The sequence below is a fragment of the Fusarium vanettenii genome (genome assembly GCF_000151355.1).
Source record: "Fusarium vanettenii 77-13-4 chromosome 11 genomic scaffold NECHAsca_36_chr11_2_0, whole genome shotgun sequence".
NCBI classification, from domain to species: domain Eukaryota; kingdom Fungi; phylum Ascomycota; class Sordariomycetes; order Hypocreales; family Nectriaceae; genus Fusarium; species Fusarium vanettenii.
In genome coordinates, this window is record NW_003315850.1 from 218,425 (window position 1) to 234,759 (window position 16,335).

At 50.0% G+C, this 16,335-nt stretch overlaps 7 protein-coding genes across 7 annotated transcripts; 5 read left to right on the forward strand and 2 right to left on the reverse strand.

Moving 5' to 3' along the window:
• Nucleotides 1-3,245: 3,245 nt before the first annotated feature.
• Nucleotides 3,246-4,190, forward strand: NECHADRAFT_97213 (uncharacterized protein; the record flags this gene model as incomplete). Its single annotated transcript, XM_003042287.1, has 2 exons — nucleotides 3,246-3,670; nucleotides 3,728-4,190. The coding sequence occupies 2 exons, from the start codon at nucleotides 3,246-3,248 to the stop codon at nucleotides 4,188-4,190; spliced, it is 888 nt and encodes a 295-aa protein (XP_003042333.1).
• Nucleotides 4,191-5,616: 1,426 nt separating this feature from the next.
• NECHADRAFT_51709 (uncharacterized protein) lies at nucleotides 5,617-6,372 on the forward strand (the record flags this gene model as incomplete). The annotated part of the gene is made up of 3 exons (XM_003042288.1): nucleotides 5,617-5,943; nucleotides 6,005-6,202; nucleotides 6,253-6,372. The coding sequence occupies 3 exons, from the start codon at nucleotides 5,617-5,619 to the stop codon at nucleotides 6,370-6,372; spliced, it is 645 nt and encodes a 214-aa protein (XP_003042334.1).
• A 305-nt stretch (nucleotides 6,373-6,677) lies between these two features.
• NECHADRAFT_51935 (uncharacterized protein) lies at nucleotides 6,678-7,261 on the forward strand (the record flags this gene model as incomplete). The annotated part of the gene is made up of 3 exons (XM_003042289.1): nucleotides 6,678-6,765; nucleotides 6,813-7,058; nucleotides 7,104-7,261. 3 exons carry the CDS (start codon nucleotides 6,678-6,680, stop codon nucleotides 7,259-7,261), a joined length of 492 nt encoding a protein of 163 aa, XP_003042335.1.
• A 631-nt stretch (nucleotides 7,262-7,892) lies between these two features.
• NECHADRAFT_86523 (uncharacterized protein) lies at nucleotides 7,893-8,987 on the forward strand (the record flags this gene model as incomplete). Its single annotated transcript, XM_003042290.1, has 1 exon — nucleotides 7,893-8,987. One exon carries the CDS (start codon nucleotides 7,893-7,895, stop codon nucleotides 8,985-8,987), a length of 1,095 nt encoding a protein of 364 aa, XP_003042336.1.
• A 1,967-nt stretch (nucleotides 8,988-10,954) lies between these two features.
• On the forward strand, nucleotides 10,955-11,389 carry NECHADRAFT_86524 (uncharacterized protein; the record flags this gene model as incomplete). Its single annotated transcript, XM_003042291.1, has 1 exon — nucleotides 10,955-11,389. The coding sequence occupies one exon, from the start codon at nucleotides 10,955-10,957 to the stop codon at nucleotides 11,387-11,389; it is 435 nt and encodes a 144-aa protein (XP_003042337.1).
• Nucleotides 11,390-11,851: 462 nt separating this feature from the next.
• On the reverse strand, nucleotides 11,852-12,341 carry NECHADRAFT_9036 (uncharacterized protein; the record flags this gene model as incomplete). Its single annotated transcript, XM_003042375.1, has 2 exons — nucleotides 11,852-12,161; nucleotides 12,208-12,341. Coding segments are annotated over 2 exons (444 nt in total), but the record flags the coding sequence as incomplete, so codon positions are not given.
• A 1,845-nt stretch (nucleotides 12,342-14,186) lies between these two features.
• NECHADRAFT_86526 (uncharacterized protein) lies at nucleotides 14,187-15,720 on the reverse strand (the record flags this gene model as incomplete). Its single annotated transcript, XM_003042376.1, has 2 exons — nucleotides 14,187-15,434; nucleotides 15,481-15,720. 2 exons carry the CDS (start codon nucleotides 15,718-15,720, stop codon nucleotides 14,187-14,189), a joined length of 1,488 nt encoding a protein of 495 aa, XP_003042422.1.
• Between the last annotated feature and the right edge of the window lie 615 nt (nucleotides 15,721-16,335).

The window sequence follows — 16,335 nt, forward strand, 5'->3', positions numbered from 1 at the left end:
GTTGTTGCGGTGGAAAATTCTCTCCTGTTTCTCGTACGGAGGTTAGAGCAGTAAAATAACCCATGAGAGGTTTGACTTTGCATAGTAATGCAGCTAGGTCTAACTCTTTTATTACTGGCAATAAAAGGTTAAACTGAGCCCTATTCTCGAGTTCCCATTCGGCATCCGTACTTGCTACATCCGCAACCTCTTGTAACTTCGAGGTCAAAAACTTCAACCTTGCTGGGGCCACTTCATACCTTTACCCTATTGTAATCAAGTAGTAGCTCCTCAATTTCCTTAAACCCATTTTCGGCTGCACATTCCAGCGCTGTCCTCCCACATTCATCCTTGATGCTAATGTCGACGCCATGATCTAGAAGAAGCTGGACTGTTGTCGTATGGCCCTTTCTAGCTGCGTATCCCACAGCCGAGCCTGCTTTGCGAACAGGGATGAGCCTTGCTGATGTATAATTTGGGTGTCGGAAAGGCTTGCTGGCCCTTGCATTGGCATCAGCGCCGTGTTCTAGTAGCAACCTCACCGCCCTGTCCTGCCCATGGCCAGCTGCGCAAAAAAGTGGTGTCCTCTTGATTAATCCCTCTTTACTAGCAAAATTTCCACACAGGTCAACATCAGCACCATATTTTAGCAAGAGTGATATGATTTCCTCATGTCCGCACAAAGCTGCAGCGTACATGGGCTTGTATTTTCCCTTGACTGAGACACCCCTGGACAAGAGTAGCCTAGTTACTGACTCGTGGCCCTTGAAAATTGCATTCATGAGTGCATCCATGCTCTGCCGATTCTTAGGGTCGAGACTGGCGCCCGAGTCAAGTATAAGCCGGACCATCGGTTCGTCTCCTTGGTCTGCTGCGCGAGACAAGGCAGTCATACCCACCGAGTCTGTTGTATCAATGCCAGCGCCAGAGTGAAGCAAAGTCTGGACCGTGTCCTCATCTCCGCTCATAACTGCCCATACCAACGGCGTTAAACGATGGTCGATACTGTCAATGGCTTTTCGAAATGGCCATAGTCGGGAACCGTAAGGCATAGACTTATTACGTTGCAAAGCAATCTCGACCCAAGGAACAATGGCAAAGTAAGAAGCCATGTGCAGCGGTGTTTCGGGTACCCATCGTTCGTTGTTCTTGTCCCGAAACAAATTGCACGTCTGCTGCCAGTTGCTTCGCAGCGCAGACGACTGCTTGAAAAATGGCCGGTCTGGCTTGAAAAGATCGTTTGTGTCTCTAGAAGCAAGCCTGGCGTGGTTATGCCAGTGCAGTATTGCATAAAAGAGCAGGGGGGACTCGCCTTGCCAAGGCGCGTCGTCCAGTTCCAGGATGGTGTGTTGCAAAACGCTGTCCTCAAGAACAAGCAGACTTTTCTGGGCTAGTACCACATGACCTTGGTCGGCTGTGATGCGAAATCCCTCCAGCACTTGGTCTGCATCATGCTGCTTCCGCAGTAGATATTCCTTGGCAGATTGATGCACAAAAAGAACTTGGTTATTGTGCACTTTGAGAAACGGTCGACATATCGCAACCCTGTCCGCAGTGATTCTTTCGATAGACACATCGTGGTCCCCAGGCTCAGCCCCCATGACGGCGGTCAATTCATCCAGTGTAAGAGGCCTCATCGCGAGAGCCACCCACTTGAGGATCAGGGAACTGGTCTGCCGCTGATCGCTCTCGATCTGGTGCAGCATCCTGGCGAAGACTGGGTGTAGGCCTTTTGGCAAGACTCGTATCGTGTCCAGAATCTCGAGGCACGTCCTTTTCCTGGATAGTTCATCAATGACAAAGCTAACCCACAGAAAAATACCTTCGGCGCGTTCTAGGAGTGACTTCTCAACCTGGAAGCGGACGTCGTCAAACCCCTGTATTCTCGCTAGTGGTTCCAGACTAGACGAGATGAATGCCTTGACGTCCTTGTTTACGTTTTCTTCGTTGTCTGGATCGACCTTGATGCCAGGGAACGCATCCAACCCATCAATGTCGCGACCTATCAGCGCTAATCTGAGTCCGGCACTATCATTACTTCGAGCCTGCAACTTGCAATGGTTGTAGAGTTTCTCTACCAGCTGGTTAGAAGAGTGACATTCATCAACTCCATCGATGACGCAGAAAATTTTGGGGAGTCCCGGCTGGGCAAAAAGCTTTTCTAGAACAGTCCACAGGCATTCGAAACTTGAAAGAGCAAATTGAGTCTTTTCGGGGCTTTCGAAATACTCCAGAGCCTGCTGAACCTCAAGTCCATCAATGCTGAACTCAAGGATCTGATAGATCAAGCTCCGCAGCACGTTGATGATGTTGTTGTGTCTCTCGTCCTGAAACCGGCAGAAGTAGAACAATAGGCGATTTTCCGTTGCCTTGCAAAGCTTCTCGACCTCCTCGTTGAGGAAGAGTGACAAAACGGTTTTGCCTCTGCCAGGGCCGCCTGATATCCACAGAAGCTGCGACTCCCCAGCAAGCCATTTTTGGTAGTGTGAGTTTTCCCGGATCCATTCGCAAGTGCCGGGCGTTCTTTGGCCTTTCGAGCCGATGAGGGTCACTCGGTCAATCTTTGGGTCGCTGACGAAGAGAGTATTGCGGCACTGGGCGATCTTCTCTTGGGCGGTCACTGTATAGAGTCGTTAGCGGGCTAGGTCATGTTGCTGCGGGAACTCTTACCATCCTGAGTGCCCCCAATTGTACAGTCTTTGAAGTTACCAGCCAGAGAGACTCCTCCATTCGTTGCGGAAATGTTATGAATTTCCTGTCGGCTTGCGGGCTGACCGTTGCCCATTGGTTCCGGTGGTTGGGCTGGCATGACGGCAGGAGGGAATAAAGTCGTTGGTTCAAGGTGGGCGGCTGCTCCTTTGGCGCGAATTTATGCCGAAGAGCAGCCTCCCTTTTTGAAATTAGGCCCTAGTCAAAATATTAAGGCAAGCTGGATAGCCACGAGCATGGGGTTTTCCCGAGGTCGCCAATCATTGTGCCTATCTTCACGACCTGGTTTCACAGCAGATGAGGAGCGCAGAACAGAGACCTAAATATAGCTGCTCGCGACGCATTCCGCATTTTGGTGACTCTTCGGCTGAAAAGCAGCAGTGTGGTTCCCCTCACGATCCTCTGGCTCAGTTATCGCACCGAGGGCCGGGCTTCAACTATAACAAAGAATACATTGTGGTTCCTCTCAAAACTCACCTAGCCCTGATTGATAACCTTTGGGAACTACATACCGCGAACAAACCAAACTGGTCCCCTCCGCTATCCGCCTTGCTCAAATGGGCGATCCTCTCAGTGTCACTGCATCGGTTGTAGGTATTGTTGCCGCGGCTGTCCAGGGCGTGCAGCTCCTCTCGAACACCATCGAGAGGATCCGAAATGCTCCAGAGGCTGTGCAAAGTATTCAAGATGAGATTCAGCAGCTCAAGCCCATTCTGACCCAGCTGGAGTCTGCCATCAAAGAGGGCCGTTCTGGACTCATTCTAGGCTCGGAAATCAAGCTTGCCCTCGAAAACTGTCACCGAGTTTGCATCAAGTCCAGCGAGTCCCTCGAGTATTGGACGAGGCATTCTACTGACAGTCAGATGTCCAAGATCGACAGTGCAAAGATAGGGATTCTCCGCCAGGATCAGGTCCGAACACTGAAGGAGCAGCTGAACGGGTGTACCAAGATACTCAATGTCACCCTTGACACTGCCAACTAGTCTGTCTCGCCCCATACTGACATTGAAGTACATAAACTTACTAACGCAATTAAAAGTCTAAAAATGGCTCGCCAAGAGGGCATGATAAAGGAACTGGGGGACCAAATGCTGGGGCATCTAGAAACCCTCCTCAGCAAAAAGCTCGCAGAGACTAACGAGGATCGGAAAGCGATCGTACGGTATGAGGCCGAAGCCCTGGAGTCAAGTGGGGTTGGGGATAAACAAGACTTGATTCGCGAACTTGGTCAACAGCGCGCCACGATTGATGCAGTCCAAGGGATTTGCGAAAAGGCATTGAAGACCGTTGTATCCGAGCGAACCGGGCAGACCATCCGCGATGTCAAAGCCACGGACAATAGCATGGCTCTCACGGGGCTTGTCAACGCAGAGGAGGAAGAGATACGTATCGAGCAGGACATATCACAAATTGCTGCAGACGGGCGCAGCATTGCAGTCGCTGGTGTTGTGAACAATGTGGATTTTACAGCCTTGTATTCGCAAATGCAGCAGCCGAAGTAGGTCAGGCTACGTGCGAAGGAGATCCTAGCTGCTTGGTGGTAGCGCATGAATGGTAATTCCTTTTGCTGTCGGAGTTGGGGTGTCCCATTCTTGCGCGAAAACCCCCTGACCACTCCCATAGCCATCCTCTTGGCTGACCCTTTCCAGTACAACCTTTGAACAAGGCCCAAGCTCAATATCGAGTTCTTCTAAAAAGAAACAGGATCCCTACAATCCACAATAGGGCTAGACGAATCCGCCCCGTCAAACATGATGGCGTATCATGATCCTTCAAATTGTCATGGTGGTCGAGACGGTGTGGAAGAGTAGCGCGGAACTGCCCGAAACGGATTCCCCGGGGGTGCTCCAGACTGGCCGAACATCAGCATTCGGATATGGTCAACCTCTGGCCAAGAAGCCATGGCGGTCTAGGCTTCAATTATACTTCCACTACGGAGTCCTCAAGATTCAAATTGAGCCATTGAGTGGAAACGTGTGCTGGCAGGATCCAGTGTTGTAGAGTACAAAGCATCCAACACCCTTTAGCGAGTCTGGACAGCTTCACATGTAGACTGGGTAGGTACGTCGTCCAACTGTCCATAATGATAGGAACCGCGATACGAGCTTGCGTAAAATAATCTTAAGATGGTTGCCTCATTACGCATGTTGTCACAAAGGAACGTCAGTCATGCTCTACCCGCTCTTCACAGCGTCGATGTGTTTGTTGCAAGGGTCGGTGCCACAAAGTGACGTCAAAGCGTGAAGCCGGGACTCATCAACTTGTAGCCCATGGCTGAAGATACACCAACGATTAATAGGTATGATGTTGTTCCAAGGACGTGGAGTAATAACAATCCGTCATATCGCATCATGACTCTGTTCCCCAACATGACACGAACGAACGTGGACCTGCTATAATTGGCAATTCCGCCGACTCTTGGGTTGTGTCGGTCCTCTGCCAGCGTCTCCAACATATCATGACTCGGTATCGTCCAATCAAGTCTGTTCGTTCATGAGATCACGAATCTGGTTCCAGGAAGGCCGAGATGGGGATGGAGTCCAGATATCGCGGGGCCCCGCACAAATGGAGGAAATAATGGGGAGGACCATCTTCTGCGCCACATGAACCCCGAGACCTCGGATATGCTTCTTGAGAGTCCCATTACCTCATTTTGACGATCGAAGAATATTTCATTGGAAAGAGATTGGTTTCGCAAGTGGCACACCGGCGTTCCCGTGTAAAGGCGGCGCCGGAATTGCCGATTTGGGTAACACCGTGAAGCTCCCTCAACGTCGAACTTCCAACTCGGCTACTTCAGGTGCCCAAACTTGCTATCAATAAGCAGAGCAGTTGATTATAAAAGCGGCATGGAAAGAAATCATTTGCTGCGAATGACAACCCATCTACCTCTACATCCGCCAGTCACCTAGCCAACGACGCGACGCCATGACTCTCCTTACAAGCAGATCCGTGGCATCAAAGTGCCTGAAGTGCTCAACATTTCTTGCTGGAAAATGTGCAGGAACCATGGCCTCCAAACGGCGCATGGCAACCGAGGCCGTTTCTTTCAATAGAAAGGATAAGAAGGAGGGCGATATCTCCTCTGTTTTCACGTCCTTCTCTGGTCGGAAAGCCGAACCCCTGCCCGAACGGTTCCGAGACCTCAAGGCGAACCTCACCGCTGGATTTGAAGAGCAAATTCAGAAATCTTGGGATCATCTGGTTGAGGTTCTCAAAGTCCGGACTGAGGAAGTTGCGAAAAAGCGCGAATCTGTACGTTGTGAAAGATTATGCACTGCCCCAAGATGATATGGGGTTATGCTAACTCGAGCAGATTATTCCTCAGATCCAATTCTCTGACATTCAGACTAACAATGTCTCCTCGGCAAGCATTGATGCTGTTCGAAGAACCGGCGTTGCTGTCATCAGGGGGGTTGTGCCCAAGGACACGACTGAAGCACTTCTCAGCGACGTCCGCAAGTATTTTTCCAAGCACGCGTTCAAGGGTTTTCCATCAGATGCCGACCAAAAAGTCAGTAATACTTTACCTCCGTCGCAGATCGCTTTTTTAACACGAACCAGGTCGTTTACGAGTCGTACTGGAGCCCATCCCAGGTCAAGGCGAGGTCGCATCCAAACATGCTGGCCACACAATCGTGGATGAATCAGTTTTACCACGCCGATGCAGATCAGAAAAGCTAGTAGTCTTTCTCCGATGCGCTTGTCCGCAGAATCTAACTCGGCCGATCATAGTTGACCTTAGCACTCCTCTTTCTTATTGCGACCGAGTTCAGATTCGACCCCCTGGCGATAAACAATTTGCCCTTTCGCCACACGTTGATGGTGGAGGGGTGGAACGATGGGAGGACAAAGCCTACAACCATGTTTATCGCAAGATATTTCAAGGAAAAGTAAGCTAAAGCTCTTGCTCTATAGAACATGTCATTAACCGTGCAAAGTGGCAAGAATATGACCCTTGGGATCTCACTGGCCGGCTCGACGCCAATATGAACATGTATGAGGGACCAGGAGGATGCTCTGTGTTCCGCACGTTCCAAAGCTGGCTTGGGCTGTCTCGACATGGACCTAGCGAAGGTGAGTTAGCAACCTTTTGTACGCCGAACTATGGCTAATCAAACCAGGAACTCTCGTCGTTCATCCCATCTTGCAGCCATCTACGGCCTACTGGATGCTCCGTCCGTTCTTCAAGCCCACTCAAAAGGGTTCACTCAATGGATGGAAGTTCTCACTCGACGATGACGATGGAAATGTCTTCCTTCATGGGGCGAACCCTGGAACTTCGCAGGAACATAACCCTGACCATCACCCTCATCTACTGTTGAGTGAAACCATGATACCTTATCCAACTGTGGAGCCCGGTGACACTGGTAGGTTCCCATGAAGTCAAAACAATGTCAAGCTAACATCTCCAGTGTTCTGGAGTGCCGACACTATACACGGCACAGAGAGCGAAAACACAGGAAACGTCGACGCTTGCGTCTTCTACATTCCATCTGTCCCGCTGACAGCTAGCAACGCGGTAAGATGCTTGAGCCTTGTTCGGGGAGAACTTCTAGCTAATTTCGTGTAGCAATATGTCGCACAGCAGCGGGATGCCTTTCTGAAGGGAGTCCCTCCACCTGACTTCCCCGGTGGTAGCGGAGAGTCCGAGTTTGCGGACAGGGGGACTACCAAGGACATTCTAAGTGACTCTGGCAGGCTTGCAATGGGATTGAGCCCTTTGAACACATCGGAGGCGACCAAAGGAAAGGAGGGCCTTGTGTCTGAGGTGAACAAGATCTTGGGTTACTGAGAGATCAATCACGCAAAAAGGCGGCCTTGGTGGTGTTAAATGTGGATGGAAAGCAGTCCAGGTGCTTAAACTCACTCCTTCGTTGCGCCGCATAATCCCATGACTGTTTCGATATGAAATAGTTTATAACCGTTCAAAAAAACTCAAACTTAAACCATTTCTCATTTTTAAACTGCAAACCTCGCATTATCCGCTGCTGCTGCTGGTTTTCTTCGACTCTATAGGGTGGGAAGCATTGAAGTTGGTGATGGTACGGGGAGTCATAAAGGCATTCCCCGCACAGGCGAATTAGCTTTTTCTGAAACCCTCTTAAGTGCACCCGTAAAAGGCTGACGCGCTTCTCCAACATTTTCCACTTCGCGATTGCATCATCTCTTTTGTTCGCCTTATCTCAGCCATCTCTTGCGCCATGAGTGGCGAACTACCTTACGTGGAATTTTCCGAGTTCATCGCCGGAGGCATCAATGCCGGAGAACACGTCGATTTTGATGACAGGGCTGATATCAGGTTCGAGTTAAATGGCAAACAGATCACCCTCTCTGTCTTTGCCAGTTCGCTAGATGGAGATAACGGAGGCGAAAATGAGGGAGGACGATTCGAGGACCAATTCATCCTTGACTTGGCCGAAGCTGCTGATATTGCGATGGACGATATGGAGGAATATGCGCTTCTCGTCGATGATATAGCCATGTCCATCATGGAGATTGGAGCCGTTCCCTTCGCCAAGATCGCGCCGCCCTTAACGGTTCCCTACTTTCCTCCCACAGACCTACATTCTGCCCTCTATCCGAAAGAATATGACTTTCGCCTACAAACCGTCGATGGTAAACTCGCCATCTTTCCCATCTCACCAGAAGATGCGGCGTATGTCCGTAAAGAATACGTGCCAGATCCCAATTTCACCTACGGGCCCCCAGCCGGCCTTTCACTTCCCAGATACTCATCAAAAGACATCATGATCAAGGAGGAATACCTTGGAGGTATTTTTAGCGCCGCAAAAGCGCGAGTTGGGTCACGTATTCTATTTTGCAAGGCCTTTGCAAGCGGGATCAATCACTCGGACCTTGATAAAGAGGTTGAGACCCATCACAAGATATACCAAGCTTGCATCAAAGCTGGAATCCAGCTACGAATTCCACAGCTCAGAGGGCTCATAGTCCATGCCGACTCGGGGGCTGTACTTGGATTCTTACGCGACTTTGTTGAGCCAGGAGAATATGGAGGCACCCTAAGCCAGATTCGTCTGAACAACGTACCCCAGAAGCTGAGGCAGAAATGGCTACTTCAGATAAGTGAGACAATGGGGTTTTTACACAGCTTTGGGCTTTTCTGGGGTGATGGCAAGGCAGCGAATGTGGTCATTGATCCGAACAACGACGCTTGGCTTATTGACTTGGCGGGTGGATGGACGAATGGGTGGGTTGACAAAACGGTCACTGGGACGATGGAGGGTGAAAACCAGGCGCTGCGGAGGATGACGACGTATCTGGGCTTTGCAAATTAGATGTCCTTACCCTGGCAAGGAAATCTCCATGTCTGCTATGCCTTGATAGATAGCCTGCTAAGCACATATCCTCTTTCTTTTCTTCTGTCGATAGGTATAGACCAATGTTTAATGATATCATGCAACTTGTGTACAAAGCATGGTGATATCTGAATATGTAGAGTGGTCTTTTAGCAGCCGTTGGGACAAGCTCTCGTTAACGGGACCCGTAGCCAATCCAACCCCCTGGCCAGCCAATATTTGACGGGACAAAAACAGCGTTTGTACCTCAGCCCAAGTTTTCTGTACTACACGTATCATCTCAACCCTCTAAGGTACCTGGTCTTCGGCTTGTCCTCATAATGACCCGCAATCCCATGCAGACCCTGGCAGTAGCTTCGGCAGTCGGAGGCAGTAGCGGGGAAGTCAGACATCAACTAGACAGATCTCAGCCCATTATTCAGTATTTCATGACTACTTCTTTGTCGATCTTTCATCCGAGTCGTCAAAGAACGCTCAGCACCGCAGCCATGTTTCAGTGAATCGAATCAAATCTCGAGTCTTCAACACACGCAGGGGCCGGAACTTGGCGGCTTGTGCCGGTATGCAGAAAGTCGGATTTCGTTGGTCAACCGACAGGCAAATCTTCTATTCTTTTCTCTGACGGGCACAACCCCTCAGTTGATCATAGACCGGACTGACGCTGTGGCGTGACAACTTGTCTCGTCAAAGACACGACTTGGCAGCCGATGTTGCGGAACCGATTGGCTGAGGTGGCACGGCTGCATGTGGCTGGCTGACCGAGTTGAGAACTTGTGGCGAGCTGAAATATGTATGTCTTGCCCGCTACGTTCAAAGAGCCCAGACAGCAGCCTTTTGGCGAGATTACATGCATTACCCCTCAATTGATTGTCCGATGAGTTCCTAAGCTAGGATCGACTCTTTGTCGGCTACAGAAACATGGCTAAGCGAAGGATTCCCTTTCGTAGATGAGTTCAGACCCTCTCTTATGGCATGGAGCCGGCTTAGCAAAGAATTGGCATGGAAGAACTGGGAAGTGTTTGAGAAGAGCTGAGGAAGCGTGGATCACAAGAAAACGCTGCGTAATTCGAACATCATCCTCGGCCAAGACTTTGGTCATTCCAAGCATCAGGCAGCTCAACCCCGCACGACCCTGATGTGTTGGGCTACAAAGGTGGTGCAGCCAGCGTTGATATGTCTCACCTTGAGTGAATCATTTTATGCAGCTACGCTAGACTGAAAGACAGTTCGATAGTACCGAGTCCCGCAGAACTCGGACAAGCTTCCTCATGCGCTCAATGTGGTAAAGATTCACCCGTAGAGGGACGGGCCGAGAGCTGAAGCACAAGTCTAAACTGGGTACGGACTCCTTTCTGGATAGCCGAGGAAGACCTATACTCTATTTGTTTTGACATGAAGAATGAGTGTCATCGGACTAGTCAGCATTAGATGACCTATCCGAGACAAATTGGTGAACAAAATCATAACCCCTCTCGAAAACGCATATGTGACCTCACAGCTTCACAGGCAAGGGCAACTCAGACAAGACCCCGATGTTGCATTGCATCTCGAGACACTGACCGCTGCCTCTGGTGCAGGGTCTTGAAGCCAATGGACCAGAGTATACAGGCCACGCATGTGAATTGTCGTCAGTTGGATGGTGATCTTGACAAATCGTACAGACAAGTATTGAGACATGCTTGATCCTCCCTTTTCCGCTGACGCGTCTTGACTCTCCGTATTCGCATCTCGGGCCGTCGGGCTCGTCTTGATCTTATCGAAAGTGACTCTCGACAGATATAAAAGGCCTCATCTCGACGGTTCTCCCTCCTTTCTAAACATCATTAGCAACTTCACTGCCTCTTACACAACTACAACCACTTCTCTACTACACAAAAGCTTCAAGCAACACACTCAAGTTTGTCTTCCAACATCACCTTCAAGCCCTTCACTAACGCCCCCTCAGAATGCCTTACACCATCAAGGTCCGCGTCTACCAGACCAACACCAACGCCTACTTCCACATCGTGGAGAAGGGCTGCTGGCACTACGCCAAGGGCGCCGAGTGGAGCGAGCACAACGGCGTCCTCACCCTGACCATGGGTGACAGCGGCACCTCTGGCATGCTCCGCTTCAAGACGGAGCAGGGCAAGGAGGCCTTCTTCATCGCCATGGGCGTCCACAACTACAAGCCCTGGGTCGACACCGTCACCGGCCTCGCCGACGACGTCACCTGCGTCAAGGCCCTGCCTGAGTACTACGGCAACGCTTCCGACAGGACTCGTTCTAGGGAGTCTCAGCGTACTTCGCAGTCCATTCTCAACATTGACCGCAGGACCATTGCTACTGAGTACAAGGTTTCTCAGGGCAACGATCTTGAGCTCAACATTATCATCAACTAAGTGGTCGGGGGAAAGGAAGGTTCTGTTGTGATTTAGGCATTTGTTTGGATCAGGGCCTGTAGACTTTCCAAAAATTCCGATACTATACTTGAGTGACCCGGTTATCTTGTTTCGTGAATGCATGTCAAGCAGTTTCAGTGTCCCAAGTCCCCAAGTGTGCCCGTCCATCCTCCGCGGATATCACAAAAACAACAGCAAAATGGAGTCCTCAGTAATGCCCAGCCATCAAATAAATAATACCCATGTGCTCAATCTTGTCACTCCTCATCAAACTGTTCAGTTTCAATCAACGGCTTCAAGGACCGTCGTCGTAGTGAGTCCCTAAGCCTGCCTGATGATGTCTTGTCAAGTCCTAATGCTCTTGCGATGGCCTGTTCCCAATGTTAATCACTTCGTCCTGTGGTTGACTGATGTTCTCACCTTGCCAAACATTGCGCTCACACTGGTAGGATCTTCCACATCACATTCAGTGTAGCCAATTGCGCCAGCCCTTTCCGCGACCCGGCCGCCTTCAACTGAGTTATCAGGCAGTGCTTCCACCCCAGGTTTATTCCTGTATGTCCCCACTATGAGATAAGGGGTCCCGGGGCAGTGCTCCATGATCTCAGGGATCCATTTGTTCTCAACCTGGTACAATTCAGGGCCTGACTTTGTCTTCCGTGAAAGCACAAGAAATATGCTAGTTGATTGGTAGCCCAGAACTCGAAGCCGCATGTACCTCTCTTGGCCGGTCGTATCATACAGCGCTAGTCGTGTCAAGTGGTTATTAACCCTGCTCTGTGTTAACAGTCTGATAGGATGTTAGCTTGGGCACCTACTTGACTTCCACAACAAAATTCTCAAAGGTTTTTGGCGTATACTCGCGTGATGTGGCGCCTCTCGGGTACGCGTAAGTCTGAAGGATTTTGTTCTTCATTGCATTGTCATCCCCGATGACGACGATTCTGTACGTATTCTTAGCAACCCTATCATACGCGCTGCATTCTGAAACATACTTTACAGCTCTTTTAGCCTGGTAGCCTCTCAAAGCAGAGGCAACCAGTCGCGTCGAGCCCTTGTTACGCTCACCAGTTGGCCTCCTTATTGGCCCCGGCACTGCTTGGATTGGTGTCTGAGTATCCTCTCGTCTGGGTGGCCCCTCCACAACCGTAGAAGTTGTAGTAGTTGCGGTTAGCTGCTCAGTAAGCAATATGGAGAAGGTTGACCCAGGCGCCAGGAGGTCAATATCGTCAAGGGTGATCGGAAGCCGGAAAGCCGACACGATGGATATGTCGTTCAAACTCAAACCTGACAGCATACTCCAAGCATCAGTTGGTGCTGTCGATGACGTGAACGAAATGTCAGATTCGTTCAACTGGGTTCGGTTGTATACTCGAGATCTTTCAAGCGCTAGCTCAAAGTCATTCCTAGCGACGATGGAGGGACTCGTGATGGTGATGGACTGTCTCTTCTGTAATGTCGATGAGATGGAGGAGGAAGAGGAGTCAACACTTCTCACGCTCAGAAAAGACAGTCTCTTGGAGATGATGGATGATGCATCATCAAAGAATTTGACTGAGCGGCTATCAGACATCATGAGGTTACCTTCGAGACGCTGTAAGCGATGTGCGAGGGCTTCATTCTGCTGCAAGACTTCGTCCACTTTGGAAAGGAGCGTGGTATGGCTGGTGCGAGCCTCCAGCTCGGATTTACTATATAGCAGCTCAAGTTAGTGACATCCAGTACGTTCTGTGGGTATGCCGAACCTCTGCAAAACTGCCACCATCAACGATAACGAGCTCTTTTGAGACTCAAGTCTCGGCAAGAGGCCCATGACCTTCTTTTCACTCCATGCCCATCGAAGGCGGTGCATTAGCCCATCTTTGGGACAGACAAGGGACTCGAGCTCAGAAATCGTCAAGACGGAATGGGTTATAACGATAGAAAGATGATCGAGCTGGATCAAGGCTTTCCGAGAGGGGTCGAGAGTCTCGATAGAGTCGATGAGGGATTGCACCGAGGAGAGCGTCAGCTTCATCTGTTCAACCGTCCCGAGAACTGAGGCTGCGGAGCTGGGCGCGTCCACAGCCGTGAAAACAAAATTGGACAAGACGCCATAGACCTTGCCCGCAGCAGCCACCAGGCCAACAACAGAAGCGGCGATACTCAGAGGATCAGCCATGAGGTCTCTGAAGAGCGACAGAGGCCGCTCGACAAAGTGTGAGGTCAACAATCGCAGCTGAAATGTCACGAGGGGCTGAGTCCATTTTATCGCGTTTTTGGCCAATTATCGGTCTGGTGGCTTGGACTATTGAGGCGTCTAGGGAAATATGCATGAGATGGCTCTAGTGAGGGCAGAGGTCCGAGAGCTTCGACTAGCAAATGAGGCACTAAGCCGGCGCCGGAGGGCAAAAAGAACCCGGCTACACAAAAGAGGGGTAATGACAGTAGAGGAAGGAAGGCAAGTAATTGATCAAATGGATGTAGATGCGCAGGTAGTGGCTGAATTATCGAGAAGTGGTGGTTAAGGGAGGTTAACGCGACCGGGTATTCGGCGTTATAGTGTCTGCGATAAGCCCGGTCATAATACAAGGATCTATTAGGTAGTAATTAAGATATCTAGGGAAGAATATAGCGAGTGGTTTTAATTAATTAAATTATCTATAGTGTTTTTATTATGATTTTAGTCCGAGAGGTTAAGGATTTTTGGCTTACTCGCTTATCTGGCTCACTCGCTTATGATGTACGTTAAAAGGTCAAGATTTTTAAGACACTCGCTTGTGGAGTACGTTACTCTTAATATATAAATGGTTATAAATTACTCTCGCTTAGCGGCATCTTCTACATCTATTAAGCTGTCAGGCGAGAGCGACGACGCAACCCAATAATTACCCTCTTGGTCTTTTCCCAGAATAACAAATACGTTGGTAGCCATAGGGCTCTGGGCTAGAGCCTCGGAATGGTGATAAACTATTTTCCCCTGCCTCAGGGATCCCGCTTTCGTGATCCCTTTTCCTTCTACTATTGCGGGGGAAAAGTCAATGACTTCGAAAAAGTTGGCTTTAGTCCAGTTGCTAATCATAAGAAGAAGAGATTTCGGCTCTCCAAAGATGAGTGGATGGCCAAGCTTTTCGGCGTCTCTGGAAAGGTGTAACTGGGCGAGAATCTGCTCTTCGGTGGACTGCTGGATCAAGTCCTCGCGAATCCTGAAGGCGGTTTTTCCGAACGAGGTACTGGAGACTTCGCCTGACCTGAATATCGACAAAGACCCGAAAGCTGTGTTCTGAACGTACGCATGCTCCGGCCTGAAGATTGACTTGAGGCGGGATTGGATATCGAAAATGTTCAGAACTAGAACAGGTCGCTGCTTTCCCTGCTGACGAGCCATCATTCGCGTAGCCCAGGAGCAAAGAACGTCGCCGTCGCTGACAAACACTGGTTCACTGGAAGATGATTTGAGGTCGTTGAATGCTTCTTGGCGGAGCTTTGAGACGAAAGAAGCTGGCAAGTAAAGCATCCCAAGCTCCTTTTTCCGACGAAAGCAAGTCCTGAAGAAGAATCGTAAACCAAATCGCAATAGCTTAAGCCCCTTTAGTTGTGCTTGTGCTAGGGAATATGGTTCTTGATCCGGATCAAACCGCGCATCAGCCTCATCCAACAGATCCTCATGCACGCCCTGAAGCTGAGGAACTTCACTCCATCGACCAGCGAGTGCGAGTGACCACGCATTCATCAACGCGGACAACCCAATTGCCCCTGTCATTGTATGGGGCCATCGCAGGCCGACAAGTGTTGCGTCGCTGAAGGACGTGATATGAACCGATAGTTGCGGCTCATCGCCACGTAGCAGGTCTTGAAGTTTAGTTGGGGCATCTGGACGTGCACTGAACAACCGAAATGTCTTTGGGCCCAAGTGTTTGGATGGACGATTCTCGGTTGCCCTTGGTAGTTGACGAGCAAGAGGGTGTTGATCGATGGAAGTGCCGAAGGACTGGTGAGAGAATCGGACTGCCGGTCTCTCGGGCGTGAACTCTTTTGGTATGTGCAAAACCAGCTTCCCGTCGGCCTGAAATTGTTAGCATAAACTCTTTCGTGTTCAAGATCTTATTTACCGTCTGCCGCAGCCTACCGCCGAGTTTCCGCCAGTTGCTTGTTTTCAGAAGGAGGCTAAGTGAGTTTTGCAGCATCTCAGTGTCAAGGACATCGTCAAAATGGAGAGTCCAACTGAGCAAGACCTTTCGGTATAAAGATCTATCGTCAGATGAATGAACCGGGAGCACATCATCGGTGTTGAAGTTATACGGCCGAGGCTTTTGCGACTTTACCCAAGGAAAACATCTCGAAGTATCCATGTTAGGAGAATGAAAAAGTCAGTAGCCTAGAGGAGTTTAGGAATAATGTTAGGGAGCTGTTTAAAATGATGTCTATCCAGCTAAAATGCCGATACTATTATATATATAAATCAATTAGACGCAAACGGACTACTGAGTAGTTCAGGCCGCAATTTATCGCGCCGCTTGCGTCTCGGGCCTATTCTTAAGTTAGAGTGCAGCTACATTCCTTATGCCTTGAGGAACGAAAGGCTCCTAGAGGACGGGCGCGGGGGGAAAAGAGGGGCAAAACTTTTCACAACAGCGAGAACGAATTTTTGAAACAACAGCCCCAAAGCAGAACTCATACGCCTCGAATTCTGCGAGCAGGCCACGCAACTTAGCAAATACCTCAGGGAAGCCCTCCTGTGCATCGAACGCGCGAGACCAGCCCATTCCCCAAGGCCTGGTCAAAGTCATGGCCATAGGCGCACTATCCCTCGTCAACAAGATCCACAATATCCCAGACCTCGACACCATACGCGACGCGCTCCAAATGGCGAGAACCGAATCGAAGATCGCGGCAGAAAGCACGACGCAGGCTCTCAAAATTGGCTTCTTATAAGAAATAAACCAGGGACAGAAACTGGAGCTCCG